This window comes from Syngnathus floridae, chromosome 2, assembly GCF_059516105.1.
Source record: "Syngnathus floridae isolate MCC-2025c chromosome 2, RoL_Sflo_1.0, whole genome shotgun sequence".
Lineage (NCBI taxonomy): Eukaryota > Metazoa > Chordata > Actinopteri > Syngnathiformes > Syngnathidae > Syngnathus > Syngnathus floridae.
This window is the reverse complement of record NC_142414.1, coordinates 15,279,140-15,305,076: the sequence shown is the minus strand read 5'-3', so window position 1 is coordinate 15,305,076 and position 25,937 is coordinate 15,279,140. Positions and strand designations below refer to the sequence as shown.

Here is a 25,937-nt window from a genome sequence, read left to right as displayed (position 1 = left end):
ACAGTCCTATCTGGACTTCTTTGCACTTTTCTGTCTGCTGGTTTTGTTTTGCATTTGTGCCCCTTTACGTGACACCCCCCCCCTCTAATTATCATCAAATAAACTGAATCATATTTATTTGAAAAACACTTTATTTGAGGTACTAAAATATGTTTTTGAATTAAAACGAAAGTATGTCCATATGTCTCAAATGTCTCAAATGGGGAATTGTCATGATCTGAAAAGTATTTGAAGGCATCGTCAACTAGACAGAAATCCATTTGACCATGACAAGCCATCGCGCACGTGTTGTGATGATCACAGCAGTTGAGTGCCGTGACGATATACAAAGTATTGCACGTGTCCGCTACCCAAAAAAAGTTCAGTGGTAGCTTGAGACACAAGTAGAAGTTACGTGACCACAGTGTACATCATAGCACAATTGGAATGTATTTTTAATAAGCAACACATAGCACGCTGTAAAATTGTACTTTCAATTCATAGGACATTGTGCTGCTCCTTCTAATGTGAAGTCCTTGGCAGTAAAATACAGACATATGAATATACATGGAGCTGGTCAATAAGTAAATTGCAGTAAAATTAGTCACAGAGGATGAAGAAAATATAACTGTGAGTATTGTTATATGCTCTGTTGATCACAAGTCAAAGCAAAAATTGCCCCCAATAAAATAATAATTCTATGAGGATCTAAAATGGTTACACACATTACATGCTCCAAAAAAATTACACAAGATGGAAGTATGGCAGGAAACCTCTCCAATCTGTACTGTAGCTACGTGATCAATAGTCATAGGAGGCTAAACACAACTGTTGGCCAATGAAAATTTCAAAATGTCAGTAACGATTCACTGTTGTCTTCATGGGAAACAAGAAGACAAGCACCTATAGATCACAGCAGGGGAGTGTATCAGAAAGAAATAACAAAAAATGACAGTTATTAGCACTGTCAATTTATTTATTGACTTGAGTGGAAAGGCGACTGCATCTAGCATGCAAAGATGAGAAAGCCTGGAGTTTAATGTGAAATGTCAGAACATGGTAGAGCTGTTGGGTGTGCCACTAATGGCACTGAAGATACCCATTGAGTCTGACAAAGAGCTCCTCATGCCATCATTCACTGGGTTGATCTGGAAGAAATAGTTGACTATTAAAGACTAGGAAATGCATTTGCACTTTAATTCGTTCCATGACGACACTTTTTATTTTGGATCATCTCTCGTTTTTGAAATAAATCGAAATGGCAAAATAGTAACAAGTTGCTTAAAGGGACACACCACTGATTAATTTGGAAATTCTATTTCCAAAATTTGATTAAAAATTAAAACATTAACCCTACAAGTACAACATGTATTTTATTTGCCAAACTGTCACTTGTTGTAAATTGAGTTGAAGTGAGTTTTCAAGTTTTCAGTCAACTCAACCAATCATCATATCAAGGGTCTCTTGAATCAGGTCACTTGTATTTCAAGGCATCACTGTGAAGCATTTTTAAAAGTGTAAGAGCATATTGATGTTCGAGTAATATTTTTCAGGCAGTCTTTATTCTGCTGTAAACAAAAATAAATATGCCTCATCTAAAACGACTCTCCACCATTAGCATCCCGATTACCTGCTCATGCATAATGTTTGACAGCTCCCGGGTCAGATCCCTGTAGTTGGCCTTCATTTCATCATGATACTCCTGCTGATCCTCTTTAATCAACCGCTCATTTATATCCAGCGCCTGGCCGCAGGCCTCTGCAAAATGCCTGCCAAAGCACGGCCTAAACTTTTAGTGCCAATTGAAAGCGACAATAAATCTATTCACAATGAAAGATATAAAAAAAGGTAATGGCCTACGGGAAGATGTCCCTCTAAACTTACCTGAAGACCTCTTTGAGCTGTTTGACCTTATTGTCTGGATATTTCTTGGCACTCGTGTCATCTAAGAAGGCTCTGGCATAAGCAAGAGGACCAGCGTTGACCTGGTGATGATTTGTTGATCATTACAGTACATATCATTGTTATTAGCAAATGTGTTATTTCTAAATCACATCAAAATTTTGGAATTAAATAACGTGAAAAAATTAAGTTGGACAGATCAGCCTAAAATGTTGACCAGTTGTCTACAAATATATACGCACCTGAACACAAACGCTGCCCTGCAGTTTGAGCTGTAGCCGGATCATGTCCACCTCGGAGGCCGAGCACACCAAGCCCAGTTCAGCCACTTTTGCACTCATCTCATCTATGGCAACCTCGATGGGGCTGAGGTCGCTCTGATGTTGGTACATGACAGCGATTCGCTTCTTCACATATGGAAAACAGTGGGTGGCTAAAGGGGAAAATAAATGATATCGTATAGAACTTCTACTTGTTTTGTTTGGCTTTTCTATCTATGGGGCTACACTGAGCATGAGAAACCATACTAAGGCCAACAGGACAATCATCGATCTTTCACTCTGGAAAGAAGTAAACAGGAAGAAATCTCTGATTTACTTCCATGCAGTGACCTAGGGTGAATAGCTGGGGGTCATTTTGCTACACAAACACACAAGAACAATGTTTTTTGTCAGTCAGCACGTGGATAGAAATACTGTTCAGCCTACTGGTGAGAATAGTCCGTCGTTTACACTGCTCCTCCACGCCACCCTGCTTCTTGCCTGACACCGTAAAGGGCGTCTCAAACACAAAGCGACGGATGTTGTGACTTTTTTCAAAGTCGGTCTTCCTCTCCTCCAACTCCTTGTCATCGAGGTATGGCACGACATGTGTCACCTGGATGTAGGCGTACTTGGAATCCAGGTCTTTTGGGTTTACCTGTGGGTTTACATTAGTCATCAATGCTGACAAAAATATTGGGATACCTGACAGGGACTAAGTCAACCCAATTTTTTTTCTTTCGAATATTTTATTCTGTGCAGCCCAACTCATCAAAACACTGGGTTCGTGGAATATGTATTAAACAGGCAAAATTCGCTTGTTTTTATCATTCTCTGAGGGCAGACATCTTTCCATTTGCTGTCGACTGAAAATGGCATCACAGTCGCCATGCTACTGTGATGTCGACAGTAAGTGGCAAAATGGCCGTCCCTGAGATGGATAAAAATAGGTGTCCGCAAACACAATATTAATCAGAGTGCCGTGTTTGGACTAGTGGGGGCCACATACATTTTATTGAAAATAATATTTTGGGATTGATCGCCCCTTTAAAATAGACTCTGCACTGCAATGTGCTAAACTGAAACATACGTACTAAATCTTCAGTCAAAGTGAAGAGCATCAGGGCCACGATAATGTCACTCAATGTAAACTAAAGTCACAGATTACTACAAACTAAATCCTATCAAATGTTCCCCTGGGACTATCACTTCACCAGCTCAGTGGCCTAGTAGTAGAGTGTCCGCCCTGAGACTGGAAGGTTGTGGGTTCAAACCCCGGCCGGGTCATACCAAAGACTATAAAAATGGGACCCATTGCCTCCCTGCTTGGCACTCAGCATTAAGGGTTGGAATTGGGGGGTTAGATCACCAAATGATTCCCGGGCGCGGCACCGCTGCTGCCCACTGCTTCCTTCGGGGATGGGTTAAATGCAGAGCCAAATTTCCCCACACCCAGTTGTGTGTGTGACAATCATTGGGACAAAAAAAAAAAAAAAAAAAAATCACCCAACAGTAAGTAAGGCCCAACTGTTCATTTGTAGAGCTCTTTAAACGTGTTCCCACCTTTCCTGAGTCCTGGATAATCTTGACATTCTCTTGACCAAACTTGTACGAGTAGAGCTTCACCAGCCTCTGTGAAATCTCTGACAGAGGTGTGAACTTTGGCTCCTTGTAGATGTATTCTTTGCCATCTTCATCCTCAAAGAAGCCCTACATGCAAGTGAGAGGCTGTTAGAAAACGCCGTTATCACAATTCCCTTTTGTGCCGTGCAGTTCTCAGCATGCTCATTCAAAGGCATAACATAACTAATGCACATGTCTAGAACTTTTGTGCACACTTACAGCAGAGCTGGAATGGGATGTGAAAGAAATCAATAAAAACACTGTTTGGCCCCGCAAAACCATGAGTCACTCTTAAGTGGAGCGCATTACCTGTCCAAAAAAGGCCACTCTGAAGTATGTGCCCAAGAGACGTTTGCCGGTATGCATCACCTCCAAAACTTTAGTGTAGGCACGATGGAGAGTATCATACACGTGTGTCAGTTTCTGCGGCACCAAAACACAAACACTGGATTGTTTTAGTGTTATTATACGCAGTAAATGTTTTGGTCCTTTCCTGGTTGAAAAGGCTGCTGACTGGCAGTGATAAGTGAGCTGAGCTGTCAAGAACAACATTTTTTTAAGACTGGCAAGTCAGTCTTTGTCTACCTCAGATATCTTAGCAATGGAGATATCGATCCATTTTCTATTCGACATGATCTGCTCTGGTTCACGATTAAGGAAGCTGGAGTAATCCCGTCTGATTCAGACAGATACCAGAAAGCAAGTACTGTACTGTACAGGGGATAAAAATGTACTTGTCAAAAATAATACATAGTATGCAACCTGCTCAAATCCCTGTTGATAATGGCAACGTTCCCGTTAATCACGCTGTGTGGTTTGTTTCATGTAGCTCAGGGAAAAGCATTTTGGAAGTAATTGGCACTCGAGTCAAGTCTCAAGAAGGAGACCACTCATAGCGCAGAAAGCCTTCACACCAAAAACTAACAACATACTCCATGAGTCATGCTGCATCTACTGTATAAATATTATTGGGTGTTACCGTATTTGCCGGTGTATTGGTCGACCTTTTTCTATCCAAAATCGACCGAAAAAAATCGACCTCGACTTATACACCGAGTCATAAAATTTAACTTCATATTCATCGCTTCAAATGTGATGGTAACCAAGGCCGTTTCTCATGCATCTCATTGTGCGTTGCACTTAGAAAATTTGAACCGGGCGGCGTGCGCGAGTGCGCGGCCCGCTGGAAGTCGAATGAGGCGCCGCGACCACCTCCGCGGTGCTTATAAACAGCCGATCCGCTCGGCGGGAGCTATTTTCGGCCACTTGGCTCGTGCGCACGGCCTCCCGGATGTGCCGGGCGGGTGCGCGAGCTCGCCGGCCGCTGGAAGTCCAATGAGGCGCCGCGACCACCTCCGCGGTGCTTATAAACAGCCGATCCGCTCGGCGGGGGCTATTTTCGGCCACTTGGCTCGTGCGCACGGCCTCCCGGATGTGCCGGGCGGGTGCGCGAGCTCGCCGGCCGCTGGAAGTCCAATGAGGCGCCGCGACCACCTCCGCGGTGCTTATAAACAGCCGATCCGCTCGGCGGGGGCTATTTTCGGCCACTTGGCTCGTGCGCACGGCCTCCCGGATGTGCCGGGCGGGTGCGCGAGCTCGCCGGCCGCTGGAAGTCGAATGAGGCGCCGCGACCACCTCCGCGGTGCTTATAAACAGCCGATCCGCTCGGCGGGGGCTATTTTCGGCCACTTGGCTCGTGCGCACGGCCTCCCGGATGTGCCGGTCGGGTGCGCGAGCTCGCCGGCCGCTGGAAGTCCAATGAGGCGCCGCGATCTCCTCCGCGGTGCTTATAAAGTGCCGATCCGCTCGGCTTGGAACTATTTCCGGCCTCCCATTGGTGCCGGGCGGCGTGCGCGAGCTCGCCGGCCGCGATCTCCTCCGCGGTGCTTATAAACAGCCGCATGCGCACGGCCTCCCGGAATTTGAACACATTTCGTCAATAAATTTCGCATATTGAATTTTGAAGTTTAATATAATGCAACAATTGAGCTCGACTTATACAAAGGATATATCATAAAATCGTAAATTTCCGTCGAATTTTAGGGGGTCGACTTATACACCGAGTCGACCTGTACACCGGCAAATACGGTACTGACAATATTTTCTCAGCTAAAATATCCAATATAGGCAGAAATAGGACTGGCCTAGGGCATCTCCTTGTTGTGTCTTCTTTAGAACTAGGATTTTCAGGTAAATCTGTTTTCACTGTCCAAAATAGGGGTACACTATTTGTGTAAAAACGGTATAAATTTATGTACCTCAAAATCTCTGCGTTTTTCGTGTATGGGAATGATGAGCCTGTAGACATCAGCAATGAGCTCATAGCGCTCTGCATTCCAAAGACCATCAGCACACTCCTCCAAAAGCTCCATCAGAACCTCCTGTGCAAATTGCAGACACATTTTATTGTCCTCTTAAAATTGTCCATTGAAGTGTGGTTCCCTGACACGATGCCAGAAGTGTGTGCAACCACACATGGACCACACCCTGTGTCAAAGTCTGTTTTGAGTTTCCCATCATAATTTCACAGCACAATTCACACTCGGCAGAGATAACGGCGATGGTACAGGCATTAGGTGACACGTGAGATAATGAAGAAAAAAAATGCTGCATCAGTGCTTTGGAATGACACGTAGAACGCAGACCTCGTTAAAATGTACGTCCTGCATCCCTACGTCTTCCATCATGGCAGCTTCTTCGTCAATATTTGGAGTGATGACGCGAAAGGCTGAGCATCCGTGCGTCAACATTCCTTCCAAATGAAGAGAGCGAAGCAAAGCTGTACTTGGGCAATCCACAGTCTTGTGGGGAGGGGTCATAAAAGTATTGGGGCAACCGTAAGCTCACCTTTCCTCCACAAGTACTCGGCAACCAGAGCTGCAACGTGCACGTAGCAAATGGCTGCCTGAAAGTAAAGCAGACAAAACAGATTAGCTCCAAAGTGCAAGTCACTATCTGTTCTTTTTGTGAAGTCACCTCTGAAAGGTCGCCATTCTTGTTGTGAATCCGCGCCATGCTATCCAACCAGGTCTTGCGGAGCTCTGGTGTGCTTGTGTACGACTTGGCCAAACTATATTGGAGGTCCACCAACATCTCCGGGTCGTTCTCGTGCTCCTTCATTTGCTCGGTGGCCATTAGCACCGTTCTGATTCGTTTGGTCAGGTCCTTCACATCTGATGGAAACGCAGTGTGCTGGAAAACACAGCAGTGCACACTCAAATACATACATTAGTCCACTTAAGCATAGAAAATGTTGCTTTGAATTGATTCTGAATCAGGACTGCTAAGTGAAGTACAAGTAAACAAAACCATCAGAGATAAATGAACTAACTGAGCTAGCATTTGGTCAACTGAAGTCACCCGCAGAAAGTGACATAAGACTTCAAATTGACGACCATCCCTTTTATACACTACTGTTCTCATTCGGGTCAAGGGTAAGTTGGAGCCTAGCCCAGCTGACTTTATGGGCCAAAGGTGAACTACACTTTGGAACGGTCACCAGCCTATTGCAGGGTTAATGGAAATTCAAAAAGCTGCTGCATTTGTGCTCCTGGAGGCTGGCCAGCGTGTATCTATTAGGACTGTGTACTTTATTATCCATCCAATCATTATCCGAACCGCTTATCCTCACGGCCATTTTTTAATCTGCTGTTTGTATTGGTTGTGTACAAAGCCATAAAAGCAAAGCTGATTTCATTGTATCATATATCACCAACCCACAACTGACCTTGATGCTTTGATCACCGTTTGCACAGTTGTTAATAATAGACAAAGACTGCTGGAAGCGCGTGCTACCGATGCCGATGACATCGGCGATCAGTTGGCTGACAGCAATTACCACCTGAGCAGAATGCAGAGTAAACAAAGCTGAGATACAAACAATGTGTGGGCAGACCAAGGATGCTTTTCATCAGAAACAGGTACCTGCAGGTGGGTTCTGACAAACGATTTACGTCCGGTGTAGTCAAAGTTGCTTTTCATGAGGATGTAAAGGAGATTAGCGGCGGCATTGCGGAGGGAGCTCAGCTTGGAGTTGCAACACTTCAATATCTCATAGCATAGGGAGGCGCACATGTCAGCCCGGCCATCGAAAAACGCGCAGGGGAACTGGAGTTTACAAGGGAGACAACAAAAAATCAAATCAGAAACAAAAATCTGATTTTGCAGAACACTATAAGGCATGTCAGAAAAGTTCGAGGGCTGGTGTTGCACAAGACATTTGTAAATCCCCTTCAGTGCATGCAAGCAACTCTATGAAGTCATCCCGCATCGTTTGCTTCATTCAATAAACAAGGAAGGTGACTTGTGGCTACTTCGCCACGTCAGAACAAACTTCCCACTCCCCCAACCTGGCTTCATTTGAGTTTTTCCTCCTCTTTGCTAAGCTCAAGTGGATCAAGGGGACCTATTTTAAAAACATCAAGACGGTTGTGATGTCAGAGCTGCAGAGAATCCCGGAAGAATCTATCTAGCAGTACTTCCATGCGGAAAACTCTTACAAAGATCTTTTGCAACGCCTATCTTGGAACTTTTTTGACACATCGTAAAGGCCTTAGCGACACAGGATACAAAAAAATTGGCATACGTATTGAGAGGCCATTGCACATATAGTAATGGAAGAAAATGTGGATCTGTGATCCGAGTAAGCAGCCCACGATTCTCTAATCTCCACTTGTTCATCCCAAAAGTGTTTGCTCTCAAACTTTCACAGCAAATTTATTTAAATTGCTTGCTTTGTGCCCTCGTTAACAGTCATGCTGCAGTGAGAGGGAACTAAGAAGCCTGGCCTAATCATGAATTGATTCATGAATTAAAGAGTCCATGGTGTATTTGAAATGTCAAGACGGTTCACCTTGTAGATAAAAGTCCTCAGTGAGATGAAGACCTGCCTGAGAGCAGCCTCAGATTGAGCAATCTGCAGAAAGCACAGATGCGCCTCAAATACTTTCTTCATCAGTGGGTTGTGGCCAAGATCTGAGTTCAGCTGGCTCTGAGGAAGGAAACGGGGGTGTGTGAACATATTGCATGCGGAAAATAATACAGTATAATTGGTTAAATCTCATCACAGCCACAGAATCCACTAACAAGCTGTAGAAGGGGTATTTTTGATTCAGTTTGTTTTTGAACTGATTTGAAATGTTTTAAAAGTCCCATTCTTAGTTTTCTCGTTCAAGGTATTTTCAAATAGTGTACCTTGAATCCCATGATGAAAATGCTCAGCGTGTCGAGCACAGTCAGACACACCTCTGTGGACACGTTGGCCTCCAGTAAACATTGGGTGGCTACGTCGGCTTCTGTATGGGAGTACACTGATGGCAACAACACAAGGTCTTTGTAGATTTTTTTTTTTTTATTGCTGTTTATGTGATACGTCCTGATATATTGCATGATTACTCAATGTTGCTTGGAAGAAGATAAGTGTTATTGTAATTTGTGCAAGCTATCATTTATATTTGATCGCGTTTCTTGTTAAAGATATGACACAACTTTCTTCTTAAAGATATGACACAACTTTCTTCTTGTTCTGACATGGATATCGAACCTTAGACTCCAGTAGTTTACAAGAGCTTCGTTAAAAGACAGTCTTACTGTTGTTGAGCGTGCACAAATTCTCCACTGCCCCAAGCTGTTGTAAGCGGGCATGCAGAATCCCTGCCCTGTTACGAGACACGGGCAAAGTCAACGACTTCCTGTCTGGACTCAGACACATTGCCGTTTCGTGACTCCTGTTGGCAGCAAAACAAATGCGCGTCAGAATTGCTTTTACAGAAAACGGATGCGTAGTAGAAGAAAGCTATTATGTAATAAAAAGAAGCATCAAGCCATGTTAGTGGACTCTTACCCATGCAGGAGTGGTTAAGGGACATAGTACAGCATTCATTGTTTTGATAGTTTGCCAGCAGCAGTAATGACAGCAAAAGTATTGAAGAACTCCAAAAAAAAGTTTTTATTTTTTTTCTATTTGATTAAAAATAACATTTACTCTACCTGACAATGACGCGCTTCCCCATGTATCTAAACTGATGAAGGCAGACTCTGCGAATTGAACCACATGAAATAAAGCATTAGGACCATTTGCACACAGTGTTGTACGCTTTCGAGCCGTACTTACTCTAGTAGTGTCAAAAAGTCCATTAGCTCGAATGATGATGCTTTGTTCCAGTATGCATAAAGGGCATCTGAGGGGAATAAACGTGAGCTGTTATGTTCTTGGCGTTCTTAATGCACGAATGCTTAGGCATCCATCCATTTCTGAACCTGCTGCTCAGTCACAGTAATGGCTGAAGCCTAAAACTGGTTGCCAATCAACTGCAGTCATTTCATAAAACACATATATCCAGAATCAAACACTATCAATGGACACAACCATACTATTTCATGCAAGTTTTCGTCTACGCATATCTGGCAAATCCAAAGTGAGTCTGAATTATTTTTTTTTTCTAAATAGTGATATATTGAGAGTACAAAGAAATGTATTCTACGTACCGTCTGACATGCTTTTGAGGACGTGCAGAAAACACATGAGCAGGTTTTTGCTCTCATCTCGGTCCATTTTGTCAAAACGCAGCACGGCACTGCCCAGAGCACAATGGTTCTGATGCAAAAGAGTGGGAGAAAGTTCAATTGAAACTGAGAGAAAATGCAAAAAACATATTCTCAGAAAATCAATTTCACTCAAAACCCATGAGCAGGAGGTAAAACAAAAGATGCATGTTTGCTGCCAAGGGGAAACAAAAGACAAAACAAAAAAAATACAGGAAGCTGAAAAGAGGTGCTGTAGCTATTTGGCTAATATAAAGCATACATGGCAAGTATATTGAATATAACTTAACTTTAAACCTCTATAACCTAATACACGCTTTAAACACCGGGCTCAACTATAACAAAATAAAAAACTGTACACAAGTAAAGTCAAAGTCAAAGTCAGCTTTAGATAGATTTGATCTATACTATAGATTTAGTATAGATTCCGTCACTAACACTTGAATGTTAATTAAAATATTGCACCCAGATACAAGTTTAAAAACAAACAATTCATAAAGATGAGATGACAAGAATTGAACTTAAAAGTTAAATACAACAGAAGGCAGTAATTTCTTCCCACGCCACTAGAGGGAGCTCGCATACCACTAGTATGAAGCAGAACTTAGCTTTATAAGGTCCGGGGGGAGAGGAGCCCCATTGACCGTGCAATCCATTTTCTCCACAGTTTATCCTCATTAGTGTCGGGGTTGTGCTTATCCCAAACCTGGACTGGTTACCAGCTCGCAGAGCACATTGACACAGTGACTCCGACTAAATTTATCCAAGATGTTAGAGAGGCGGGGCTACGGGGCATTTTTAGCTGAAGGCTAATCACACAGCAAAAAAATCTAATAGAACTGTTCTGTGCTTTGAAGAGCAAGAAAAAATGCAGTGTGCTATTGGTGTAGTTGTCTACCTTCTCGCAACTCTTTTCCAGCAGGCTGCTGTCAGAGTCGGTGGAGACCAGGGAACCTCTGGAGTCTGCAAGGTGAATGGCATTGGGAGTGCAGCTGTGAGGAGAAGCTGCAGTGACAAATCAAGGTTAGTGCACAGCTACATTCAAGGCTCAAGCTAGAATTATCAACACTCCACACGAACAAATGATTCTATATTGCTCCAAGCTAAAAAAAAAAATAAAATAGGGGAACTTCAGACAGGACTCACGAATGAAACATTGTGGTCTAAAATACGTAGAGTAAGATTGGAGATGTACTCTTACCTGTGAGTGTTTCAAAAATAAAGCAGGAGTCCAGTTGTTTGGTCTGAGAAAATTAACCTTAAAGAACTTAAGTATTGTGGAGCAATGGTTTTCATCATTTCAGTTATTCTGTGCTATGAATTTAACATTCTAGCGTGCAGCCATACCCAGAAGATGGTCTTGAAGGAACTCACTTGCTCCAAAAACATCTTTGTGAAGAGAACCATCGATGCTATGCTTTTGGGGGGTCACCAAAGAGTTTGGCACAAGTAAGTCCTCTCGTGGTTTCTGGCAATAAGACACAGCAAAAAAGAGAAGGGTGCGGCCACATTTTAAAATGACAACTTTGGCTCTCTGTCAATAAGTTGGCTCATAATAATCACAATTGGAGCAGCACATTCTGATTATAATGAACTCGTGCGTCTGTCTCAGGTTGGAGATTCTGGGTTCGAATCTTTGGCCTGTGTGAAGTTTGCATCTGTTTTCGACAGCTTCCTCGCACACTATAAAAACATGCATCTTCGTTTAGATGAAAACAAAATCTGCTAAGGTGCCCTGAATGATACGTTTAAACTCACTCACGACCCAAGTCAAGACAAACACAGTGGAAAATGGCTTGAAAAATAAAACACTGATTTTCAAAATGAGCTTTTCTACTCTCTAGCGTCGTTGCATTTCTCGCTGCAGTTCCTTGTGATACCATCAGATGTCTCACTTACATTGTGGTGGCTTGGAAGGATGGACTCCTTGCTTTCCAGCCTGTGTGCGTTCTCCTGTAGTAGGCCAAACAAGGGAAGGTAGAGGGTGGCAAGTCTGGCCTGATGGCTCTGGAATAGAAGTTATTAAATGAATCATTCCAGACTTTGAGGACCAGTGAGACTTTTCAAATAATTCATGCACAAAATAAAGGAATTTACTTGTGGAGCTGGGCGTATCAAATAATGATTTACCTGTTTTTCTGACGACTAAATTTGACTAAAGTACGAGCTTGACACTCACTTTGGCAGCGTAGCGGTCATCAAATGCATGTTTAACCATCAGTCTCTTCAGAACCTGGATGGCGATCTGCTGGACTTCTCGGCTTTCCTGTAAGGCGCTGCCCACCTCCCTCAGCAGAAGACCCACCAGGAAGTGGTTTCGACAGAAGTCATCAGTCAGTGAGTAGTCCAGTTGGAAATCTATGATACAAAATGAAAGCAAATGAAATAATCATACTAAAATTGAAAAAAACAAAATTATGAATTAAAATAAAAAAGATAATTAACTGAAACTGCATTTCATACTTGTTAATTTGATGCATACAATTTTGGGGAATATTTTAAACTACCGGAACTCCATCTTGAAGATATCCATGGCAGTAATAAATACTGCAGTCAAATTTACCTTGGAACCTGTGTATGCGTCCTTTTCCAAGTGGCATGGGAAGATTGAGTGGGATGTAATGCTCATGGTTGCACACAATTCTCAGAAACTCAAACTTAAACTCATACAAAGTCTGGAAGAAAAATATTGGAAATTTTACTCTCGGTGGCTTTAAGGCCATTCATAACAAAGTCTGAAAGTGCTGCATTTCCAAACCTTGGTGTCACCAGGTATGAAGCAGTTTGTGTAATTATTGATCTGTTTGAACACAAAACCACGGTCCATAAAGGTGAAGCAGCGCTGGTGAGGGAATAGAAATAACAAATGTTTTCACACACCTTCAACAAAGGAGAAAGATAGTTTCTTCTAAATTCCGGGTTTGAAACCAACCTTAATGAAAACTGCCAGGCTGTGATTAGCATTGCGTGCCGCATCCAGGTTGTCTTTGTATTTCTGTGTGATGTGAGGCATCAGCATGTTGACCAAGATCTCAACAGCATGGTAGAAGGAGGCAGAAAAATGTTGGTTTCTTGACACCTGCACCAAGATAAGAAATTAAACAAATAGAATTTCAGTTTGGAACATGGAGGCCAGGGCTCTGACAATAAAAGACTTACGTACTTTGACTTGACCACTCTCAGCAAGATAATGAGCCATTGATTTGACCAACGCTTCAAAGAAGTACCAAGAATGCTGCAATGCAAAGTATACATTTGTTAAAAAAGAAGCAGGAAAAACAACAAAACAAAAAGAGGCTTACTTAATTTCCTGGAATTGCACTGTCTATTCATATTTAAAGGTTAAACATATTAACCTATATTTGGTTAATATAGTCCAAACCTGTGGAAAAAGTCTGGTAGCAAACACAACATTGTGGAACATTCTCAAAATAATAAATGTATTTTTACTTATTTATTTTAAGGTTGTACAAATACCATTATGTCTTTATCATTGTATGTATTTTTGTTTTAAAAATGTCAGAAACTCTACTTAACCTTTCTAAAGAAATACTTGGGAACACATTGATGATAGCTTCTTCACTTCCACATGTTTCAAGGATTTTTTTTTAATAGTTAGCTGTGAATATAGTTTACCTTCAGTAGCTTGTTTCTTGTTAGGAAATCTGTGGATGGCTTCAGGATTGCTGTCATGGCTTTTGTCAGCTCCTCATGAACATTCTTTTCATTATCGGAGGAGTACGGCTCTGGTTTGAAGACAAACTGTTCAAAGGAAAAAAATATGTTATGTTTTTTAATGGAGAAATCATTTTGTTTACGTTGTATCCACAATACACATTGCAACCTTTACATAAGACCTCAGGTAATGCTCAAGCCCCTCTTCGTGGCATTGCGCTACAATGTGCACCATTACCCTAATGGGAAAAGATATTGTTAAATGGGAAATAAAAGTGCAGTGTAGCCCACAGTGCAGAGGGTTGTGGCCTCGCCTCGTCACATTGACAGCCACATCTTCATGCATGGCGCTGGTGAGGACACAGAACAGCTGGTTGAGGATGGTGGGAAGAAAGTTCACCATGATATGCCCTTCAACCGCATGGAGACTCTGGCAAAGAAGGGAGTAGTTGGCATTTATTAGGACATGAATACATGGCGAGTCTCATTGTCCCTGAAGAAATTAAATGTGTAACCTTTAGGAATTTCACCAGCCCGCCCTCTGATGCTTGTTCTGACACCTTGAAGCTTTCACAGTGGTTGAAGAAGTTGTGCAAGTGTTGATCCTAATTGAATTCGGAATTGTTGTGCAAGTTTAGAAGAAATAGTGAATGCTAAAGAGCTTAAATTACAGTTTCCAAACAGCAAGCAATGAGAGGTCTTTATGTGGTTATTGACATGATACCTGAGTGTAAATTGTGGAAACAAGATGTGTTGAGACTTTGAACAGCGGCTTTCCTCCATCAACCCACTTGATGTCCAAGGTAGAATGCTGCAGTGAAAAAAGGTCAGTTGAGCTACATGACTAGAATAGTAAGTGGTTCGTAAAAGCTCGCAATCAAATCCCACTGGGACCTTTCAAATCGGAATAATTGGAATTGTGTAGCTAATGTCCTTTACAAATGGACTATTGTTCATTTATTATTTTTACCTTTGTGATAGCATCCTGGCAACTGAGGTAGCTCGCAGGCAAATGAGCAGCCACAGGTAGCTGCTGTTCACTCATGTTGACCCGACCATCTCTTAGCAGAGGCCACCATGCTGAGCCCACTGTAGGAACAAAGCAGATATTTTTACCAGTCCTCTCTGGATATCAATAAGCATGAAAATAAAAGGGTGAAGAAATACCTTGTGGATTTTTCATCTTTGTGCTCTTCAATATAGTATAGTATAGTATAGTATAGTATAGTATAGTATAGTATAGTATAGTATAGTGTAGTGTAGTGTAGTGTAGTGTAGTGTAGTGTAGTGTAGTGTAGTGTAGTGTAGTGTAGTGTAGTGTAGTGTAGTGTAGTGTAGTATAGTATTTTATTTATTTATTTATTTATTTATTTAGTATTTTATTTATTTATTTATTTATTTATTTATTTATTTATTTATTTATTTATTTAGTTAGTTACTTATTTACTGATTTACTTACTTACTTATTTGTTATTTATTATTTATTATTTATTATTCATTATGCATTATTTATGCATCTTATGTGCCCCATGAAGGCAATTCATGTGCGTCAACTTCGTATTGCAAGATTTTTGTTAACAGTCCCTTTCTAAAGTCAAATGAAAAATAGTGGAACAATTATTTACTGGCTTCTGAATTTGTACAGTTTAAATTTTATAATATAGGTTCACAGTCATAATCAAATCACAGTCCAAAGGAAAGCATAAATAACTACAATGTGGCCCGCAATAAGGATAAGTTCAAATACTTCTATATAATAAGTTATCACACATTTTTTCTTGGTAATTTACTGCTAACGCGTGTAACCTTGAATTCGAACCAAAAGTTGCCCAGCACAAAGCCAAATAAAGTCACAAAATGAATGTTGCCTTCTAGGTAGATAGTATCATACTCTGCAAATTCCCAATTTCCCCACCCTCCCCCTTTGACTGACTTCCACAGCAATGGTACGAGTTCATTGTCTTTGGCAATATTTTCACCAATTTAGTATGTGGTGCTCGAGGAACAGCCTACCTGGAGTCTCCACCACATCTTTCTTCTTCTTGTTGCTGTCACAGCTAACGTGATAGAAGGTGAAAAGAAGGTGGTGCTTTTGGTGCAGCTGAGTCGGCAATTCTATCTTTATCTGGGTTGCGAGAGAGTTAGCGATTCCTAAATGATGTTTTTTCATTATACTGCAGAATAGACAAGTGGCACTGGAAAACAGTCTCATCTTGTCACATGAGCACAAAGATTACTAGAGTGATCCATTGTGCTGAGACAAAAAACGTCACCTCGTCATAGAATTCGGGGTTCTGGTGGTGGTGCAAAACAGCTGCGTAGGCTTGCTTGGTGAATAGAGAAGTTCCAGGACGACCATAGATGCGCTGAGGTTAATTGAAGAAAGCAGATATGGTTCATTAGGCTGAAACAAAAAGACTAAACTCATCTGAAAACTGAAAATACACCAGACAAGGTGTAGGGCAAGCATGACTCAACTACGACATCTACAGTAATTTCATCCTTTTTTATATTCAATTTTTCCACTAGCCACAGTAACTTGGGTTAAGACTTTAAAATTACTCATGATTTGGATCCCTCCCTCATCTTAAATCAATTTTCCATTAAGTGTCCATTCAATCAATGCCCAGTGAATCTGATTGTGTCAAATTACTCTTTGCATATTTCTGAACTCCTGGCAAATATATTATATCTGCAAAAAAAAAAATCATCATGCAAACATACCCTTAGCGGCTGGGCTTCCTCTTTGTCAGAATCCTTGAATTCAATGCAAACTGCAATATTCCTGGCCTGAAGAGAGAGGGCATACATTGAGGAAGGATGACTAGAAAGTGTAAAAAAAAATAATAATAATAAATCCTCAGCCTGTGACTTTCAGAGATGGGAAATGCAGTAAAAACCCTCTCATAGTTTCACAGATGCTTCGACTCAACCTTCTATGGTGAGTAGAAGCACCAGTGGAGCACCTGTGACTGAAGCCAAACTGTGGCAGGGTTTTTACTTTATGGACCTGGATTTCTAATTTCTTCTGAAATGGCAAAATCCCGCTGACAGCTAAAATAAATGGAAACGGAAATGTTCCAGACCAGTGAAGGAAAAATATTGCGGAAAATGAAAGCTGCATACTTCAATAACAATGGGGCAAATAAGGGGAAAAAAACTCTTTAAAATTGGTTTAACTGCACATACCTTAGCAAAAGATTTCTGACCATCATATTTGAGGTGCTTTGGGTGTACATAAAGATGGTTTTTATAGATGGTAAAGGGTTGGGAGCACTTGGCTATGGTGGGTACAAATTCCTCCACCTCCAGAGCGGCGCTGCTTGACCCATTTACGTCAAAGTTCCTCAAAGGGATGTAGGAGGAAGTGAGGCAATCTGCAGTAAGGGGACAAGAAGGTGCTTTGATATAAAGTTGCTTTTGGTAGAGGATTATTTTTGTATCATTTTGTAGATTTACTGGTCACATCTGGGGCCACACAATCAATGGTTATATCCAGGTTCCCCAACAGCACTGGGAGTTTAGCCATTTTCTCTGGTCTGTTGGGAGAGTCGAATAATGAAGGAAAACAGATGTAAGAATATCTTGGAGGGATATTAGCATACAGAAAGTAATTTACTTTCTAAAGTCAGCGAGAAGTTTGAACATGTCGTCATCTGACAACTTGCTGCTGTCTTGACGGTAAAGAGCTGAGAAGCGAGCGTTTTTGTCCAACGTTCCCGATGCATCTTTGAATACGGGCCTGTGAGAATAAATAATGCCACAGTGAAAATGACATTTCAGTTTAATATCTCGGGTTTCAGTGTAAATCACGTAGATCCTCTTCTATGCAACATTAAGTCAGACAAAAATTGCAGCGAGCAATGGAGCTTGGGAGCCTCACTCTGACCTAATCTAGCTGACTTGTGGCCCACACAAATGTCATAATAATGGTATGGGATGCTTGCAAGATATCTTATGGCATGATATCTTGAAGTGGACTAACGTTACTAAATTAAAATTTTCAAGATTCAAGGAGAACCAAAAATGCACTGCATCCAGGTGAACCCAAATTGGCAAATTGTCTAAAAATATTGAAACACTGAACCATTGGAAATATACATGAAGAATTTAAAGAAGGTCATATTAAGTTCATTTGGAAATTTTGCAGCACATTCTAGGTTCAACCAGAAATTTTGCCTGGAATCTTAATAACCCATAAATTTGCTAGTGTTTGGAAGTGTTCAGTGGGGGGGAATGACCTCGCAGACCAAGCGAACGGCATTCGGTACCGGCCCAATCTGCTGCAGGCTGTCTTTGCATTCTTCAGCACCCTTTGAGCCACCTAATCAGGACAGGAGATTATTTTTGGGGTAAACAAATATGTCAAGGAGGTACATGGTAACATGCTGTCATTGTCATGCGGGCACCTTTGTGGAATCTGAGCTCTTCATGTAGGGTTCAGTACAATGGGTGATACCCCCTTGGAGGACCTTCTCAATCCTCGCCACTAGGAAGATCTCAGGATGGGGGCACGTGACTGAAAAGACCCCTTGCTTAGGGTATTGGAGAGCTGTCTCTGGAAACCCGCTGGCCAGCCTTTGGCGGCCAAAGGGGTCCTCACCCTGACAACCGTTCATGTGCAGGTCGTGGCTACAAGCTGAGCCTGGTGTCATTTGTCGGACCGAAGGGTGGTTGAGATCCACGTGGAAATCAGCTGAAATTTTTCTGCTGTTCTGAACGTCAAAGAGGGACAGAACCACATAGAAAGGTTCCACCTTTCATGAAAGAAAGAAAACAAGTAAATGAAAATTTGAAATCGAAATATGCATATCAACAAAACTACTTTTATACGAGAACGTACATTGGTTATTGGTCCCGCTTCGTTCTCTGCAATGCAGCACTGCAGGTTGAACAGCAAGTCATGACAGCTGACCAAGATCCTTTTCCCGAATTTCTCCTCAAACTGATGCACATCTGGCTCAATGCGAGTGAAATCCAGTTTCTGTGAGCAGAGGCACCCTTGCCAGAAAGCCGTGGCAGCCATAAATCATGAACGGAACATATCATTTGGATTTGACACATTACCTGTGTGTCTGGGTCCAACGTAAACAACTTCAACCTGGTTTCACTCCTCGTTTTAAACTCAATATCGCTGGCCGTCTGAAATGAAAGCAAAACACCAAACTCAGAAAATTCAACAGCAGCGAATAGTCGTAAAATTGAGTTTCACTCATTTTGATTCTTCCCTTGTAATGAGCATTTATGATTTTTTTTTTCTAAATTGCTGCACGGTACAACGCTAATGTGCCTGAGAGAAGGTTAGAAGAGGAGCTAACAAGTAAAGCTCCACTTAATAGATGGAGGAGGAAAAAAACAACCCACCTGAAAACTGTCTTGAAAACGTCCAGAGCAGAGGTCGACTTTTCCGTCATCCTCATCTGTGGAGAAGATCAAATAGAGTTCTTTTGCTTGATAATATTATGAGGAACTTTTAGATGAATAAATGGAAGAATATTATAATATGACAAATTTGTAAAAAAAAAAAACACCATCTTCTAAGTCCGTGTGATGTTTCTCCTGCATGGCCTGTTCAAAGCTGCTGTGGAGAATTTTGTTAAGTGTACTGATCCATTCCTCCATCTCCAGTTCACTCTCTGCAGCCAGCAGGAATGTGCTCTTATCCTGCATCTTCAGCTCAAAGCCAAACCTCCTCACTTTATTGTTCTGGAAAACCAAGATAAGAACAAAAAAAAAAATCTAACTTTTTTGAGCATATTTGCTCATTTGTGTGTGTTTGTGTGAGCGGCGCTCCTCTCCTAACCTGAACGACCCCCATGCATGAGTCAAGGAAGATGGTTCCTTTCGGTTCCTTGGAGGTGTTTTCATCTTTGTAGAAATTTAGATTGTATGATCCATCTCCGAGCTGAGCCAGATGGAAGTACCTTCTCTTGAAGGACTATAGAGTGACAAATTGCAATGAAGCAGCGGTAAAAAAAATAAATAAAATAAAGTTAGACAAATATCTTCCCACATAACTGAAGGGAACAGCTTGTGTTGTTCTATAACTCCCTAATCCATGATACCCTTACCTAGACCTCATTAAGACAACTCCAGATCTGAAATCTCCAGTCAGTGTCGAGACAAAGCGTTTAAAGCAAAGTTGCAGGCCAGGAAAAGCATAAACATGAGCTGGAAGAAGATAAAAAAATAACGGCCTGTACTGATCTTTAAGACCTGAACAGCTAGCACTGACCGACTCTGGAATGGGACGTACACTATTTGTGGAGAACATTGTTATGGTACTCACTCGCATAGTTACACTGATTGCACCGTTCATGTTGCCTTTGTACAGCCAGCCGTGTTTAGACACTCCTCCCTTGTGAGACCCAAGAGGGTCTTCATCCTGCAGGAGAGAGTGCCAAAAAAACACATCAAGGCTTTTACAAAAACATCCTAAAATCCCAAGAAAACAACTCAAAGCAGATATACAGTATCCATTCATATTTAATTACTAGACAAATTTGCTGAATGTGCATTTAAGATGCTACTAAAGTTGATTTAGGAACAATTAAGAGTTTCTATGGGTGGTCTGAAAAGGAAGGAAGGCGGGGGGCATTGTAAGATTTGTTACCTCATCTTTTTCCACATCTTCATCCACCTCAAAAAGATGAGTGGCCAGCTTCTCGGGTCTTAACACTTTACTAAAGGCAAGAGTAAATTTGACCTGATTTGACATATTCATTAAATAACAGCACATTTAAGAAATACATTGGTAAATTATCTCTTCATCATGGCAAAATGATTTGAGACGCTTCACTTTTTCAAAGGCGCTTGGTGCAGGAATGCTTGTCAAGTATTTTGTTGGGCGGTTGACTGTTTGACCTTTATTTTTTTTTTCCAAAATCCAACTTCCTCTGGGGATAAAGTCAAGGCCAGTGTTTGTCCAGTCTTATCTTAAATATGACTCTCAACATCTGGAAAGATAATCTCCTCAGATTCAGCCTTAATTCAGATTTTTTCATATTAATTAATTTCAGGTTGGACATTTTATTGTCACTGATTTGTAATTGAAAGACGAACAGTTGTTGTGCAAGTGAAAAAACGTGAACTAGCAACACTTGTAACGAACCATATCAACAATGGTCTAAGAATAGCATAATATATCAGTGGATGATAACCAATACAACCTCTATTGTTTTGAATCGTAGCTCCAAAACAACAAATTTCCCTGTGTGCTTTAATCCAAGATAAAACATTTTCAAGACGTGCAAATTTCAGCTGTGCATCTCTGAACACATTGGCATTTTGCAGATTTAACCCGACACCCCTCATATGCTAAAGACTTACTTGGGAAGCTGTCGGAAGTCCCCAGAATATTCTTCATACTTGTAATTGACCACATGCCAGTCTGACTTGTATGTTTTTATGCACTGTGGCGAGACAAAGTAAAATTATGCATTGTAGAATAAATATATAAATGCCCAAATAAAATGTACCTACTTAAGAAACAAAGATATGTTTTATAAATTCATAACATGAGGAAAGAGGCGCATATCTTGGAAATATTCCCATTTGTATGCTGTCATTTATGCCATAAACTAAGACAAAATGTGTTTTCCACTTACAATCATGCCGCACCCTCATCACTGTCAGCTGAAACATGCGTAGCATTAAAAACAACACCCATCTGCTGTGTATTTCACAGAGAGTGGAAAAGTTCAATCTCGGGCTAACATTTGCAATCATTTCATCTGAGCCGCTCGACTATTCTTCAGCCTTTGAAACCAAAATGAATGTGTTAGCGGGGTTCATGTGGTGTTTTTACCTCTTGGACAAATAGTGAGTGTGTTTCTTGGTCTGCATTTTCTGGCACAGTGGAGAAGACAGTGCGGCCCTGGCGCTTCAGCGTGCAGATCTGATGAGACAAGCACAAAATGAAACAATCGAAAATCTCTTCTGCTCAATTTTGCTCAGTTAGTTAAAAGCGGCGTCAAGTCATTCTGAAGCAGAAATTAACTAACGTTTTGATGTAATCTAGTAGGCCTAATAAATTTTTCCGGTTGTAGAGTCCCTGCGACTGTTTTTTTATGGTTTTATAATTGGAAAAACATCAAGAGTATATTAATTTGCGGATTCTCCTGCTAATTCGCAGAATCCAAACCTACCACATTTTATTCTACTGAATTAGATTCTCCTGAAGATTTGTAATTTCTCAGCATTGCCACATAGATGATAGAAGTTTCAGTGTAGGATGCCCAGTTCAAAATCTCTTTAACCTTATTAGACATATAGAGCCAGACAGGGGGAAATCAATGCTGGAGCCGCAGGGCTTGGGGAGTACAACACCATTAAATGTTACTCAACACACGCAAGTTGTGCTGGAAAGCTGAGCTACAATGACCTAGATTTGTCATTGCTCTTAAATGACTCATATTCTTATGCAAGCAAGCATTATTTGCACTCATTGATGAGTAGACCGTGAGCAAAGTTATATTTTTACAAACATTGCAACTGTGTGAAGACTGAAGTCTCTATTGTTTATGGAATCTCAATGAAGGACGGGCACTTATTTGTCGCCATCCATGCTCGTTGCTGTCGCCATTCGCGCCTCATATGGGCTCAAGAAGCCGCTTTGATTGGCCATAACTCAAGTCGTCTCTGACCACTCCCACAAAAGCGCAGCCCTCCCTCTCGAAGCCTCATTGATCTGCACTCATCCACAAAATTATGAACATCAGGTCTAACCCGCCTCCGCAGACATACTCCCTGCAGTGCACTGTGGACAAGTGAGTTTCCAGTCAAATTGGCATGCATGATTTTGAACCGTCACAGCTCTAAACCCAGATCCTAGGAAGTAAGCCTTTTCTTGAAGGAAAGGTAATGTAAGATCATTCAAAACAAAGCCTCACACACACTCTCATCAATCAATTATGGTCAAATTAAGAGCATTCCTTTTCATGTTGGACTTTGAGCAGCATGTTCCAAAAGGCAGAAGGGCATAATGCATAACAGAGGCACGAGAAGGTTGGTATCTTGGCAGCTAAACGAAGCAATTCTTTTTTTCTTTTCCACAGTCAGGCCACAATCTTCTTGTGCGCTCACATGCACTTGCATGAGGGTGGAATGTGTGCATGTAAACTCCTGAGAAACTGCCAACCTTACACCCCCTTTCCCTTCTCCTCCTCTCCTTTTTGTGGCCAGTGATGGAAAACATATGGCAGGTTAGGCAGGAGAGCACAAATTTTATTTTGGGGGCTTCTGTCCACTTGGGCTTGTGAGCACCAGTTCACCTGCGACCCTAATGAAGACAAATAGTGTAGAAGATTGATAGTTACGTCTGGTTTTGAACAACCTCCACTAAAATATTCACATCTGCCTCAACTTGCGTAATAGATGTCGATTGCTGCAGCATTTTTTTTTTTTAACTATGAAAGGAACTCATATTTGGTGATGCTAAAATTGCAAACTCAAAGCTATAGAGTTACAGAGGCTACTTGAGGATTTACTATGCAGGCTAAGCCCACACTTATCTCCGTATGCCAAATCGAATATGCAGCAGAAAATGGGCTGTATCATTGTGGCAGCAAATTGGCTCTGGCTGGTAACACAACATTGTTTTGCAATTAAAATGCTGCATTGTGAAGCAAAGGGTTGAAAATATTTACAAAAGCGTGTATCAATTACAATTTTATCTGATTATTGTGTAGGAATGCTGGCAAATTAATGAAGCCCAGCAGTGGATATTATACCCGTCACAGCGTTTTAAATATGAGTAGTTTTGTAATCACATTTTAGGAATCTGATTGGATGTTTAGAAAAAAAATTGATGAAGATGCAATGTTAACAATTTCTGGCCATGATCTTACGTTTGATCTATTTTGTCGCAAATATTGCGGGAAAAACAAACAACAAAAATCTCTGGACTGCTCGCTATTTTTTGTTGTTGTTGAAGATAACCAAGTCATGATTATCCTAAGTTAAACCTAGTCATGGTTCATGCCCGCATTTTTGATATTTGCACATTATGAAGAGAACAAATTACTGCAACCAATACAATACTGTTGACACTGTCAATCCCTAATTAAAGTCACCGTTGATAAATAATGTCGGAGTAATGAACTTTTACCTGAAAGTCATCCAGGGGGAACTGTAGCATGTCCCGCAGAGCATCATTCATTATTTGCATATTGTTTTGTATGATCACACTCTCATAGTCCAGAGGCTCGATGACCTTGGGCTTGACCTGCAAAAGTAAATAATAGCGTGGCATTAACATGTGGTAAAACAAACTCGTGACCGGTAACTGTAAAATGTGTCAGAGAGCTTGTTGTTAGTAGGAGAGGGTATTCTTGTGTGGACAAGTTGCCATTGTTCTTTCACAAGTGGTCATCAGTTGGAACAGTTTGATAAGTGAAGGGAGCGATGGAGGGATGAGCCCGTGCGCACGCGTGCATATGACTGTACCAGTCACTATGTCATGATCTCAAATGCAAAACTGTAATTAGTGGAGCACTCGTCTCATAATTAGATCAATGGACTGGTGCTGGGGGAAAAAAATACAACTGCAAATACTTCAAGACTCTACTTAAGTAGATGTTTCAGTAATCTGCACTGAACTTGCGCAAATATTTTTCATACAACATATTTTTACACTTGCAAATATCTGCACTCTTTCTACTTTGTACTCTTTAGTTTGCACATTAAGTTTTCTTCATATTTCTACTCATTCTTACATTTTCTTTTAATTTAATATACTAAATGATTTATCATTACTCTTCAGAGAACCATCTCGCATGTCTCACACATGCAGTCGCAACGAGGGGCGAGTGAAGCTGCAAGTGTGACAAAGGTGTTGCCTTTTTTCCCCTCACAACACATTAGAAATTGTCCCCCATCGCCATCCGTTAACATTCAGATGGGAGCAAATATTGTCAAAATTATTATGCAAGGTTGTTTTAAAATGCGTCAAATCTGTTTTTAATTAACTCTTAAACCAAGGTAGTAGAGCATCCCCAATTTTTTGTGTTATGTGAACAACAAAATGAAACCTTTTGGCGTTGTGTCAAAAGCATATGGTGCTGCTGCTGCTGCTGCTGCTGCTGCAGTGATATGCATCTATTTTTCTGGTAAAGCAGGTGTGCTTCAGTTACTTCTGTCTGAAAGCGCATGCAGGCAAATAAATGCCGGCTCCTGATACGCTGAGATTTGCCGAGAAGATGTTGAGAAAGTGGCCTGAATAAGCCCTGCTATTGACTGGGAATCAGTCCTGGGTGAACATGTTGTCTAAAATTGGGCTGTGATAGGCCCCAGCAATTGTTACATCATCATTTGGGTTGTTGACTGGCTATAGCGCTGATACCTCAATGGCAAAACGTTTTCAAACCAGCTCGCCATTAAAGACTTATTGGATGGTAGAAGATTTGTTTTTCTTTTCTGTGTGTTCAAAGCATGTGTGAAGTTTTTCAAACTTCCAGTATCTGTGGCACAGGAAGCAAGGGAGCTCGAGTTCTTAAAAATAAGGATCAACATTCAATCCCCTTTGGGAGGTACACCCTGGAGCTGCTATTTCCCTTTTCCGTCCAGTTGCTTTTAAAAGGCATCTTCAAAGCTGCTCTTAAAAGTCCATCAGAGAGATGAGGAATGTGTTTAGAAACAATCAGATTCGATTACTTCTATCTCGGGTTCAGCTCACTCAATGAAGTGTATGGTGGGTGAACATCAACTTACCAAGGATACCTGTGATCCAGCCTCCGCCTCCGCCTCAATCTCAGCCAAGCACTTGTACTTCTGGGGTGACTCTATCACCATCTCCCGTTTGGGGGCCTTTCCTGCCCGGCTCTGCATGGCGCTCAGTGCCCGATACCGGCGGTCCGTGATCAGGTGTGAGCTTCACTTCCCTGCACAGGCTGTCATGTTGTGGGGTGGACTGTGAGAGCTCCAGTGAACTTTTTCTTCTGTTACAATGCCTCCTGA

General features: G+C 41.4%; 1 protein-coding gene across 2 annotated transcripts; it reads right to left on the bottom strand.

The window, feature by feature from the left end:
• Window positions 1-113: 113 nt before the first annotated feature.
• On the bottom strand, window positions 114-25,937 carry LOC148402113 (dedicator of cytokinesis protein 9-like). 2 transcript variants are annotated; one of them, XM_088369935.1, is made up of 52 exons: window positions 25,692-25,937; window positions 24,091-24,207; window positions 21,790-21,879; window positions 21,312-21,394; window positions 20,596-20,665; window positions 20,272-20,367; window positions 19,786-19,920; window positions 19,514-19,688; window positions 19,347-19,402; window positions 19,050-19,124; window positions 18,826-18,966; window positions 18,392-18,739; window positions 18,224-18,306; window positions 17,602-17,724; window positions 17,442-17,521; window positions 17,172-17,359; window positions 16,707-16,772; window positions 16,256-16,348; window positions 15,996-16,107; window positions 14,953-15,071; window positions 14,707-14,793; window positions 14,498-14,587; window positions 14,297-14,412; window positions 14,152-14,221; window positions 13,944-14,069; window positions 13,471-13,542; window positions 13,240-13,386; window positions 13,066-13,149; window positions 12,871-12,982; window positions 12,487-12,665; window positions 12,207-12,314; window positions 11,655-11,775; window positions 11,206-11,312; window positions 10,251-10,359; window positions 9,877-9,943; window positions 9,753-9,800; window positions 9,354-9,490; window positions 8,958-9,073; window positions 8,617-8,754; window positions 7,689-7,871; window positions 7,492-7,605; window positions 6,741-6,956; window positions 6,612-6,669; window positions 6,410-6,516; window positions 6,023-6,145; window positions 4,074-4,187; window positions 3,705-3,851; window positions 2,589-2,799; window positions 2,124-2,314; window positions 1,864-1,964; window positions 1,610-1,748; window positions 114-1,127 (listed from the first exon to the last, which is right to left on the bottom strand). In XM_088369935.1, exons 1-52 carry the CDS (start codon window positions 25,806-25,808, stop codon window positions 1,029-1,031), a joined length of 6,204 nt encoding a protein of 2,067 aa, XP_088226061.1. In that variant the 5' UTR covers window positions 25,809-25,937; the 3' UTR covers window positions 114-1,028. The 2 variants fall into 2 exon arrangements, with proteins under 2 accessions (XP_088226061.1, XP_088226062.1); XM_088369936.1 differs by having other exon boundaries at window positions 11,682-11,775.

Coding starts and splice junctions, on each gene's coding strand:
- LOC148402113 (XM_088369935.1), bottom strand. CDS start 25,808: ATGCAGAGCCGGGCAGGAAAGGCCCCCAAACGGGAGATGGTGATAGAG. Junction 12,983..13,065: donor TCATACCTGGTGACACCAAG/GTTTGGAAATGC, acceptor TTTTTCTTCCAG/ACTTTGTATGAGTTTAAGTT. Junction 12,315..12,486: donor ATGACCGCTACGCTGCCAAA/GTGAGTGTCAAG, acceptor CTTCTATTCCAG/AGCCATCAGGCCAGACTTGC.